Source organism: Malus domestica, chromosome 12 (genome assembly GCF_042453785.1).
Source record: "Malus domestica chromosome 12, GDT2T_hap1".
NCBI classification, from domain to species: domain Eukaryota; kingdom Viridiplantae; phylum Streptophyta; class Magnoliopsida; order Rosales; family Rosaceae; genus Malus; species Malus domestica.
In genome coordinates this window covers 9680562-9693272 of record NC_091672.1, presented here as the reverse complement: position 1 = coordinate 9693272, position 12711 = coordinate 9680562, and the positions used below count along the sequence as shown (strand labels likewise).

The following is a 12711-nucleotide window of genomic DNA, read 5'->3' as shown; positions in this document are numbered from 1 at the left end:
CAATCACCCATTGAATTTCATTTACGCGCATTTATTCATGGATAAAGGAGAACAACTTTTGTAGGGTTGTTCTTACTATGCGACAGTGACAAAAGAACATGTATTTAAAAAATAAAATATCCAGTCATCACCTGAAGAGAGAGGGGTGGGTTTGGGGGCTACGGGAAGTCTTGGTCCCCGCTCTCCGGGGAGGGTGGGTGCTTTGCACCCTTCATCAACTATTAGCTAATCTGGCCTACTCCTCTCCTACTTCAAATTTTAAAAAAAAAAAAAAAAGAAAAAAATGAAAAGAAGAACATCTAGTTATTACATATAGACACATACTATGTTTTTATAACTAGACTACAATCTCATGGACTATACTACGCAGAAGGAATTAATAGCCGCATAAAAGTTTTGTTTCTTCTGTTTTCTGTTATGGTTCATCTATTACTTCGTGGGAATTTATGGTTATCATTTTAGAAAAGATTGCAATTTTTTATGGAATTTTACATACCAAGAGTTGGATTGCCAGAAACAAAAAGACTAGTGCGACCAAAACCAAAAAGATTGAAAAGAAAAAAGTATGGGAATGACTCCCCTTCCAAGCAAATAAGAGGGTGGCATTGTATGAGAAGCTCAAATATTTATTGAGTTTAGTAAATTGATGTACTGCAGTTTCTTAATCAATTGGAAATTTCATTGCCACACACAGATCGTTATTAAAAGTTAGCTGGTTTGTTTTTTACACAAAATAAAATTTAAATTATTTACTGTCACTGAAATCTTGAAAGACAATCTCTAGCCTCCGTTTATTACAAGGTCTAGTGGGCATTCCTCCACTAAGTGAGAGTTATTACACTAGTAGGAAAAACTATTTGCGCGACAAAGAAAAAATCATCGCGCAAGAGGGTTTTGCGCAACAAACAGGAACTTCGTTGTGCAAGAAAATTTAACTTTGCGCAATGAAAAACTTTGCATGACGAAAACAGTATATTCGTCGCGCAAAGTCAGTAAGAAAAAAATGTGGGTAATTTTTTTGACGCGAAAAACATGCACGATGAAGGGGGAAGCTTTGCGCAACGAAGGCTTCGTCGCGCAAGTTACTGTCAGTTTTTCCTCAAGCCATTCAGTGCATGTGAATCAAAGGAATCAATATTGCATTTAGTGCAGATGTTTGCACGGCAAAGCCTTCGTCGCGCAAAGGTCCTAACCTTCCTATAAATATACACTTCAGCTCTCATTATTCTTCACAATTCTGTTTATGTTGGAATGGAGGATAACAACTGGGATCAGAGCGTGCCCACCAACTCATTTGATATGAGGCAACATGTGGAGTTCGCGCATGTGATTGGTGTAGCCATGCAGAATAATTGTCCTACTGCTGAGTGGTGTTCTTGGAAATATGTGCCCGATAATGTGAAGAAGGCAATGATGGATCAATTATTAGTAAGTATACTGTTGATGGATAAATAAATAAATAATTTTGTGAATTTTTTTGTTATATGTTGGAATTAATTATATGCATATATGTGTAACAGTGTAAGTATACTATTGATGATGATATGAACGAAGAGTTGATGAAGTTGATGGAGGAGGCGTTGAAGGCAGGTTACAAGTGGTGGTGTTATGACGTGGAGCGGAAGGGAGGACCATCAAAACAAGAGTTTTAAATTTAAGTTTATGAGGGCAATATTTAAATTTAGGTTTTTTTATAGGTTATGTATTTGGATTTAATTAGGCTTTAATTCTTGTTTGGTTTTTTAAATAATTGAATGGATTAATTCAATTTATTTAAGGTTTTAATTATTTGTAGAATAAATACTATAACTGAATATTTGTTTGTAATTATTTAAGGTTTTAATTATTTTGTGCGACGGAAACATACTTACGTCATGCAAACATCGGAATAAATATAAAAAAAAACCTTTGCGCGACGAAGAGTTTTGTCGCACAAGAGGACTTAGCGCGTTGACTATTATTGTTCATCACGCAAAGTGTTCTGAACACGGTCAGACTGGTCAATCACGCATTAAATGCTCCCATTAAAGCACGCAGTTATAATAACTTTGCGCGACTAAGGGTTCGTCGCGCAAAGTGTGTCGAGTTTTATATAAACACAGTTTCATAACCCTATTTTGCGAAGGTTTTATATCAAACTATGGCCGATTCAGTTTCAAATTCAACGAAGGGTTGGGAGGGAGAAGGCTCTCGTGAAGGGAAAGGTAAAAAAAAATATTATTGAGTTAATTGTTTTACATTTGATATGGTTGAAATTATTGTTTTAATAGGCTATTACATTTTAAATTTTTGTGGTAGGAAAAAATGAAGAAAGTTGTGGTGTCATTAACCGAAGTAAGCGTTTGCCCTCGTTTGATGACAAAAGTTTGGCTGAAGCATGTAGGGGGATTGGTGCGGGAGATGTGTTCTATCGAGTTTAACTCTTAGAAAATGATGCATATGGACTTGAAGAACTCCATGGTTCAGGAGTTATCGGTAAGTTTATACTAAAGAATGTGTAATTGTTTTTGTTTAAAAATAATATTTTTGCGATATTTAATTGAATTGTATTGCCATTACATGTTGTTTGGGATGTTGATGAAACCGATGAGAAGCAGTGGAAATATGTCGACGACCTTTTCAAGAAGCAATTTCGCTGCCGAGGCCCCTGCTGATGACCCAGAGGAAGAGTGAACCTAATTTGATTTTTTATTTATTTATGAAATAAGATTTATTTGAACGTTATGTTGGACTTTATTTTTTAAATTTATGTTACATGCATGGAAGGCTTAAAGTTTACATTAGTTATAATATATATTTTAGTTAATAAATAAGTTTTAATAAATATTTTGGTAATATATAATTTGGTTTGATAATTTTAATTGGATTAAAAAATTACATTAGTAAGAAAGAAAACGGGAAAAATAAAATAAAATTAACTAAAATAATGCAACTTGTGCCACAAATATAGTGTTCGTCGCGCAAATAGATTACATTATTAAATTATAAAGAAAACGAAAAAGAGAATTTTGCAACAAAAAAAAATGACACTTGCGCGATGAAATCATATTTTGTCGGGCAAAAAAAACTTGCGAGACGAATTCTATGTTCGTAGCGCAAAGTGATTCTTCCAAAAGTAATCTTTATAACGTGACTTTAGTTGCAGAGGTAGAAAACTGCAGTTTTCTGCATATTTCTCCTTTGCAATTATTTCCCTTCGTTTTTCTTCAATTCAAGATCCGTCAGTCCCAATTTCTCTCAATTTCTTCCTCTAAAACTTCGTCCATCTAAATCTCTAGGCTGATCAAGCTATTTCGTTGTGTTTGGTAAGGGTTTTTTGTTATTTTCATTTAAAATTATCAATGTCAATTCATACTAAAATTGTAAAATTCGTTGTGTATAGGGATATTGTGTGTGACTAGCGCTCGGTGGATAACGATTTAGAAGGTATTTTCTTCATTTTATTTAAAAAAAATATGAATTAGTTAAATTATATTGAAATTATGGTGTTATGTTTATATTAAGTTGTTAAATTATATTTATTACAAAACAAATTATGTTATAATTATTTATAATGTTGAATTGTATATGTACAAATTTGTACGTGACGTAGAAATATGTGTTGTGATGTACACAGTTAATTGTACTTAACTTTGTACTTGTTTTTTTTAGTAAAACTTAGTTTTCTATTTGAGGATTAGTTGGATGTCGCGCATGGATGTGAAAGTATAACTAAGGTCCAATTGATTTGTGAATTGTCCCATTATTTGGATAGTTTGGGAATGCAAAGTTATATCGCGTAGTTTACAGTTAAAGGATTAGATTTTGGGTCGTGGGGATTTCGGTGTCATCTTTGTACATTCTTCGGGTGGCACATAGATATTTCATATCTATGTCGTGCACTTTAAGAACTGTTTCGAGATGTTGATGAAATTTCTCCACGTCGAAATCTAATTCGAAGTAGCCATAAATTACGTGACATAATTTTGCATTCCTGAATGAGATAGGGCCCTTACCGGAGACAGAAGGTGACAAGATCATGTAGAAGTTGTTGTGATTGTTGTACTGTTATTGTGGTTCAAAGAATGATGGATACAATGTGGATGCATAACCCGACTAGGCGTCAACGAATACTTGAACGGAATCGAGGATTTTATTGACTTTGCACGCACACACAACCCGGGTGCAACTAGAATCTAGTGTCCTTGTAGGAAGCGTAACAACACGTTAAGGGAAACTATTGAAAATATTCGATTTCATTTAGTAAGGAATGGAATGGTAGAGACCTATAATATTATGTGACAAGAGTGGGCAATGTTGATCCTAATATGGATCCTAATGAACAAGTCATGGAAATCTTAAATGATGATTTTCCATTTGCGTCAACAAATACCAATTAGGAAGTGAAAGATGACGTTTCTACAACAATGGACAGGGGAGAATTCCAAGAATATGAAAAATTATTAAAAAATGCCAACCAAGAGTTATACCCAAGGTGTGAGGGATTTTTCGTTCTCACAGCTATTGTGGAACTAATGCACAGGAAAATAAAGTATCGTAAGTCAAACCAGTGTTTTGATTACTTTTTAGGGGTTTTCAAGAGAATGCTACTAAAGGATAATTGTTTGCTGAAAGACCATAGAAACGCTCAAAAGGTGTTGAATGGTTTCGGATTGGGTTATGAAAAAATTCATGCTTGCAATGGTTTCTGGGGTAGAGCAATGGTTTTCGAGTAGAGCAATAGGGGTTATATGGCATGCCCTGTGGTTCTGTAACGCCTACTTCCTGTTGGTATTCAACTTTCTTGCCAGCCGATGCAGTGAAACCAATCATGTTGTTGTCCAATTTATTTTTATTTTTTTTGCACAATTGACGTCAAGATTGTTGAGACAGACGGACATTAATCAGTTGCGCCATGATATTGTGCAAGTTCTATGCAAGTTTGAGATAATATTTCCTCAAACTTTCTTCACAAGTATGATCCACGTGATGGTTCACTTACCGAATAAGGCATTGCTTGCTGGACCAGTCAACTTTCGATAGGTGTATCCAATAGAAAGGTATATATTCCTCATCAATATCTTATGATTAGTAAAATTTGTATCGTATCGTTTTATTTTGGCAGGCTTCTCGGAGACTTGAAGAAAAGTGTATGAAACAAAGTGAAGCCTGAAGGATCAATTATACAAGCTTGGGTAGCATATGAGGCGCTTACATTTTGTGGAATGTATTTAAAGGATGTTGAGACAACTTTCAATCATCCTCCTCGCAATAATGACAGGGGTGTGAGAAAGGAGAAACTTTCAATTTTTGCCCAAACCGCTCAACCATTCAAAGATCCGATATGCGGCGTGTCATTTTCCAAGAAGGACATGGAGATAGCACATTTGTTCATACTCAACAATTTTGATGAGGCATTGGCATACCTAGAAAAGCATGAAGATATGATGAAGCAGGCACATCCTTCACATTTGTATGCCAAGAAACACAGTGAATTGTTTCCGTGATGGTTTCTCGAATATGTAAGTTTGAAGTGTTTTGTATCAGACATATATTGTACCAATTATTTTCATCAAACTAACAAATTTAATTGTTTGTATAATATTAGGTGAATCAATTGAAAGCATCTAATTCCTCAGCATATAGTGAAGAGTTATATAACTTGACGTTCGGACCGATTCGCGTTGAATTGTTCTCGGGTTGCCATGTCAACAACGTCAAGTTCTTAGCGGCTGCATGAGATGACAAGTTGTGTACGCAAAACAATGGTGTTCATGTCCCAGGTGGAGGCAAAAGTACAAACATTGAATTCTATGGTAAACTAACAAGTGTCATGCAATTGCTTTACAAAGAGCCGTGCCAAGTGATCCTATTTAAGTGTTGATGGTTTGATACAAACCCAAATAGGCAGGGAAGTGTGAAAAATATCATGGATTACTATCAGTGAACACTACCAAAACTTGGTACGATGATAACCCTTACATCTTAGCAAACATGGCAAAACAAAGTGTATCTAGATGACCCTAAAGTCGGGACGGGTTGGAAAGTTGTTCAAAAAATGGATCATAGGAATGTGTATGCTATACTAGAACAAGACTCTACTGACGATGACATCGACAATTTTGCTGACCAACGTCTAGAATCTTCGATGGAAATTGGTGCGGAAACACTCCGAGATACTAATCTTAATCAAGAACCATTTCAGATAGAATGAGTATCTTCAATCGAAATACCGATTCAATCAATCACAATTAACCTCAACAATATTCCGCGATACAATGGTCCAGTGCGCACAAACGACGATGGCGACGTACCTATTGATGATGAGGAATGGGACACTGAAAATGATGATAGCGACGAAAGTGAAAGTTATTATAGTTCGAATGAAGATTAATGCAATTTATTTGTAACTTTTGTTGTAAAACACATTAAATGGTTAATGCATTATATATAGGGCTGGAAAAAATAGTATGAATGATTGCCATTTTATATGTTAATTAATTTGTAAATAAATTTGTTTTATTAGTATTTTATAATAAATTGTAATGAAAATTCTAAAAAAAAAAAAACCATTTTTAAACATAATTGCGCGGCGCATAACAATTTTTGGTCGCGAAAGCATTTTAATTGTACGCGGGTAGATTGAATTTTCAGACACTTGCGCGACGAAGACATAGATTTCATCACGAAAATTTTAAAAAACTTGTGCGACGAATTTTTTAACCTTGCGCGACAAAGCATCCATCACGCAAGATTCTATGTTTTTAATCTCGTGTGTTGTCTTCCTCCTCTCACTTCTCTCTTCTTCCTTTTTTTCCCCGCGCAATACCCTCTCTCTCCTTCCTCTTTCTCTCCCAAGGCCATTGCAGCCCTTCTCTCACCCTTAGTTCTTTTTCCCTCAGACCCTCTCGCTACCACTCTCCGTCACTCACCTCGTCTCTCCCTCCCTCTCTCCATCGCTCACCTCATCTCTCCGTCCTTCTGTTCGGTCGTTGCGTGTTCGTCCCCAAGAGGTAATTTCCTCTTCATTTTTTTTTCAATTTTCTTTATTTACCATGTTAATTAGGGTTTATAGATTAAGGGGTTTTTTTTTTTCAAATTGGGTAGAATTAGGGCAATGGGGTTAGATTTAGGGTTCGTAAATTGGGGGCTACATTTATGGCGCGTTTACGTAAGGGTAATCGGAATCAAGAAACGGAATTGAATTCCGATTACGGTATACTCCGGTGTTTACTAAATCTGGAGGAATCAAAATTTAGTGGGTCCCACACAAATTTTGGAATCCAATTCCAATATTTGGCTGATTTGGATTCCTAAGATAAAGGAGGTATTTGGATTCCGGATGGCTTGGGGAATCAAAATGCTAACTTTTTTCCCTTTATGCCCTCACCTACTTTCATTATTTCCAAGATTATCCTTTTAACCCTAGAGTATTATTTCCATTTTCACGCTACCATATCTAACGTTCTGGAACGGTTAGTTGATTAATTCAGTCGACCTAGAGTAAATTCAATCGATCTAAAGTAACTCTGTAAATACATGCAGAATCATTTTGTTACTCAATGCAGAATCAGTTTGTTACTTCATGCAGAATCAGTTTGTTACTCATGCAGAATCAGTTTGTTACTCAATGCAGAATCAAGTTGTTACTTCATGCAGAATCAGTTTGTTACTTCATGCAGAATCAGTTTGTTACTCAATGCAGAATCAATTTGTTACTTCATGCAGAATCAGTTTGTTACTTCATGGAGAATCAGTTTGTTACTCAATGCAGAATCAGTTTGTTACTATTATATACTATATCAAATTTTATTAAAAAAAAGTATATAAAATATTTGATTTGGGACAAGGGCATTTTAGTAACCATACTGGTTTATATTCCGATTCTGCTGAATTAGTAAACAGCTTTATGGAATTGTATTCCGATTCCAGACAGTTTTAGTAAACAATTTCAATAAGAATCTGATTCTGATTCCACCTCATTTCAATTCCTCCTCAATCAAATTCCTCCTCAATCCGATTCCTCTCAATTTGATTACGGATTAGTAAACGCGCCATTAGGTTCTTAAATTAGAGTTTTTAGGATTCTTAATTGGGGTTAGATTTAGGTCTTACATTAGGGGAACGATTTTGGGTAGTGAAGTTAGATTAGGTTTTCTTAAATTGGGGGATAGATTTAGGGTGCTTCACTGGGGGTTAGATTGAACAACACATGCAATGTTCCTTATGACGTTAGTACTTTGGAGTCTGTGCTCAAACATGTACTGGCAGGAGCTGAAAAATCTGGCAATGTTCCTCTTGTTTTAACAGTTGCAATTTGTTTTTTTTTGGGTGGAATTATGATTTTTTTTTCTTCACTTTTAATGGAAATTGTATCGGAGAAACTAATTAAATTAGTGCACAAACCAATTATAATTTGTTTATAATTAATACTGGTGATTATTCACCTTGTTTGTGACTGATAGAATTTGAATTTGGATTGTTATCCCATTTGGGTGTGCATTTTGATGTATGAAATTGTAGTGAACGGTCTGAGTTTACTTGTTCAATTCAAGTGAACTTGTAAGAAGAAATGGTTGGTAGCCTTATACTAGTTAACACTAATTACACAACTTAAAAATCAACTCGGTATGGGTTTATTTTCCCTCTTGATTGAATGACTTAGTACTAGATGAAATACATGATTATTGATCATAAGAACCAAAACATTATTGTTATTTGGAACTCGTATATGAAGAGACATTGATGAAACAAGTAAGGGAGAACCAATTTGTGGATTTTTGGACACTAATTTACAGTTTCGAGTATTTTGGGTTGCATGAGTTTGGTTTAGGATTATGCTTTAATTTGGTGAAGTGAGCTAATACTTACACTTATGTGGTTTTGTTCCTCCTTAAGTTTTACTTTTGAGATTATTACTTTTACATTTGGTATCTTTTACTTGTCAACGTCTTTAATGTACTGTTCAAATTTATCCAATGAATATTATTTCCTATCAACGAATATAATAGAGATAATATAAGATAGATATGACAAATTCAATCTTTAACCAAGAATTGGGACCAGCTCTGACCTGTGCTAAACATATAATTAAAGAATTATTAGATACTTAAACTGCCAGATGGAATCAATAAATAGTCTTCAGGTTCTGGAATTAGGATTATGAACGAGCAAGGACTTAAAGGGTAGGAGTAGGATTCCCTCCCTTCTTTTTTTCCCTCCCTTTCCTTCCTCTCCTATTTGAACGGTCACGGTTAAACTATGTCAACATCTTATATTAATTTTTTATAGAAAGAAAAAGACAAAATAGAGAATGTGAGAGAAATGAATGGAAAGGGATGGAAATGGATGGAAAGAAGAGGGAAGATAATCCTAGTCCTTAAGAGAACGGGCATTAAAATAAGGCTGAAGGAGCATGCGCTGCAACGATAACTTTAGATTCTCCTGGTGCAAACTATAGAACTTTTTTCTGACATTGCACTAATTAAATTCTCCTAGTTTTGTTCTCACTCAGGTAAATTAGTTAATTATCAATATTTATTTTGAGTCCCATCAATATAGATACCTGCATATATACATTTTATTTTCTGACATTACACTAATTAATTCAGAATATACTTTCTGAAAATTTTTGGCGGTCAGTAAAAAATGGTTTAATGCCTATTCAAATTGTGCCTTGCTTAATCAGTTTCATTGAGTTGTGGGGGGTTAACGCTTGTCTACTTTGAAAGGTTAATTATATGGAACTATGTAAGTTCTAAGGACAAAGCCTTAACAATTGAAGATAAGAAGTCTATCTTCATAAGTTTCTATAGTGTCTTAGCTACCATTTGATTAGTTTGTGTATAGTAGATGCAGTTTTAAGTTTTGTTTCTGCCAAACTTGAATTGGGTTTAGAAATAGGGTTTTTTAATTTAAGTAGAAATTATTATGTATGTGTACGATAATTTAAATCTTTGTAATCTAACAAATTTATTTCCAATTTTGTAGATGTCACACCTCGTCCGACGACTACACCTACTACTGCTGCCACTGCTCCAGCAGAGATGGACCATAGGCCGGTGAATCCAGTTGACCCAGTTGGTCGTCCAATCCCACAGGCGCCGACATCTTCGACTTCTTCGATGGCGCTACTTGTTAGCGCCTGACATGCTCATCGTTACCCCTGCACTCGGCAGCAGATGTCGCCATCGAGATCCACAACTGATGCCTCGGGTACACAACCAGGTATACCATCCTAATTTACTCCTTCATTCCCATGTTAACTTAGTTTTGTTATTTTAAGTTCAGTTTGTTAAGTTATGTCATTTAAGGATTAAAAAGTTATTTTATATATATATATATATATATATATATTGTTTATTGTTGTCATCGTTCCGAACCTATTATTACACAGTTGTGATCATTGTGTTGGATACATATATTGTTTATGTTATTTTCAGGGTTTTGGGAAATGTTTTAATTATAGGAAGGCTATGCCGAAATTTTAGTAGGACTTGTTATTAGTTTTGGGTTAATGTTAATTTTTCATTTCTTTGTGGCCAAGAAAAACATATGGGGACCTTGTCGGCAATTAAAGACGGCGAAGGTCACCCAGGTGACCAACGGTCGTATCACAATCGGATACGATGAGCGACATTGGGCAGCACCACTTGCGGAGCAGCATAGTGCATTGGTCCACGACATTGGGCACGTTGTGCCGACCTATTGCCCTATGCGGTGGAAGTCTTGGAAGATGCTGGAGGAGGCAAATAACACGGTGCGCAATCATTTATGGGTAAGTATCTTCGCCTTTTTAATGCTTTGCATGTAAAATTTATATATTTATGTTTATTAATGTCTTTTATTACTAATACTTTCGTAATATTTGTTACACTGCAGACAAACTACAATTTCGATGACATCAATGATGACATGTTGGCGTACCTCAATCGGCTCTTCTCCAAACGCTACAAGCAGTGGAAAAGTGATCTGCACCAGTATTTCGAGATGTTTGATGATCCGCAGGTCATTCTCGAGGAAGGTTGCTCGAACAAGTTCGAGGACCGACAAGATAGTTGGGTTTGGCTCTGCGGTCATTTTCAGGAGTCGGGCTATGTGGTGCGTTTTTAATTAGGACTTCTTTCGTTTTACTTTTTAAATTTTTACTACTGTTTATTATGAATTTTTTTTATTTTCTTTAAATATTGCAACTAATACGTTCATTTTGTGTATAACACAAGAAGGCTAAGGTGAACAAGATCAATCGAGAGAAGAAAACTCTTCTCCTTATCTTTTTCTATTTCATGAGGGTTCAAAATTCTTGGAGATTGACGTCTTTGCTGACATTTATGTTCGGCCCAGGAATGAGTTGACCGAGTCCCTTCATGTAAGTAATTTCTTATGCATTAAAGACTTATACTAATTATTTCAAATTGTTTGCTATTACTAATTATTTCAGGAGTCCGCCTCCTAGCTTCTACTGGACACGCCGATCGAGTTTGTGCATCCCCCTAAGGATGCGAGGTTTCACATCCTTACAGAGACGTTGGACCAGACTTTTGGTCGGAGGCTAGGGACATATTATTGGGGGATGGGAAATGCTAGGCGGCAGGAGAGTGGAGCCTCTTCATCCTCGCAGTCGAAGGGCAAGGTTACGGCTTTGACGCAGGAAGTCGCTGGCTTGAGGAATGACCTTGCATCATACAAGACTCAAATGTCATTGATTTTACAAGTCCTCAGTTCCTCCGAGATCCGTCTCCCCGATTTTTTGGCACCATCGCCGTGAAAGCCCCTTCACTCCGAGCATACACAGCTATCAGACCCATCGACCTCCAACCTCGTCCTCAACCCCACCCCGTCCAGCAGCAAAATTACCAAGCACCTCCGAATGACTTGCCCATAGATTATGCCTCATTTTTTTCGTAGTTTTTTTTCCAACTTTCTTTTTAAAATTTGTTTTTGTACGTACATTGTTATTTACATAAAAAAATAAATTGTTTTTCTATTCATTAATTTGTTTTATTTTTGTCAATTGTATGAAATATACTTTTTAATAATATTACATTTATTATATTTTTTTTTTATTAAAATTACACTTGAAGACATGTCATCGCACATCTTTCATGTTTCGTCACTTAAACATTTTCGAGACGAATTATAGACGTCCCCAAAAATTTCTCGTCACAAAGCACATTTGTACCCTCTTATATCGTGAGACGAAAACCTTTGTCCGTATACCTTTTGCACGACGAGCAGTAAGGCGTCACACAATTGTTTAGCTACATGACAAATGTGCACTTCTTTGTCGCACAAGGTCTTTCTTCACGACCTTTGCGCGACAAATTCTGCGCAACGATTTCTGCGTCACCATAGGTTTTGTGCGACCTGGAAATGCTTTGCGCGACAAATACTCCTTCGTCGCACAAAGTGTTTAAGATAATAGTGTTAGGTTTGACTATTGTGAATGATGAGTTCAATCATGACTGAAACGTTGTGCGGCTTTGTCATCCCTATCCTTTAGAGCAGCTCCACCCCTAACAAAAATGCACCAGCACCCAGCGCATTTATCCACTCAATGAACAGTGATAGACCCCAATGAACAGTAATAGGTTAAATGCATCTCCACCACTAACAAAAAATAGCCTAGTCAATTTTGTAATTTTGTTGCATTTCTTTCCTCCTTCTCTTTTTGTTCCTTTGCTGCATCCTTACCTCCTTGCCTTTGTAAATGGAGTCGGAGCAACACAATCC

At 35.9% G+C, this 12711-nt stretch overlaps 1 protein-coding gene across 1 annotated transcript; it reads left to right on the top strand.

The window, feature by feature from the left end:
- Positions 1-6037: 6037 nt before the first annotated feature.
- On the top strand, positions 6038-11969 carry LOC139189804 (uncharacterized). The gene is made up of 7 exons (XM_070809034.1): positions 6038-6137; positions 7525-7758; positions 9970-10115; positions 10526-10756; positions 10861-11079; positions 11202-11347; positions 11435-11969. Exons 1-6 carry the CDS (start codon positions 6038-6040, stop codon positions 11331-11333), a joined length of 1062 nt encoding a protein of 353 aa, XP_070665135.1. The 3' UTR covers positions 11334-11347; positions 11435-11969.
- Positions 11970-12711: the final 742 nt, after the last annotated feature.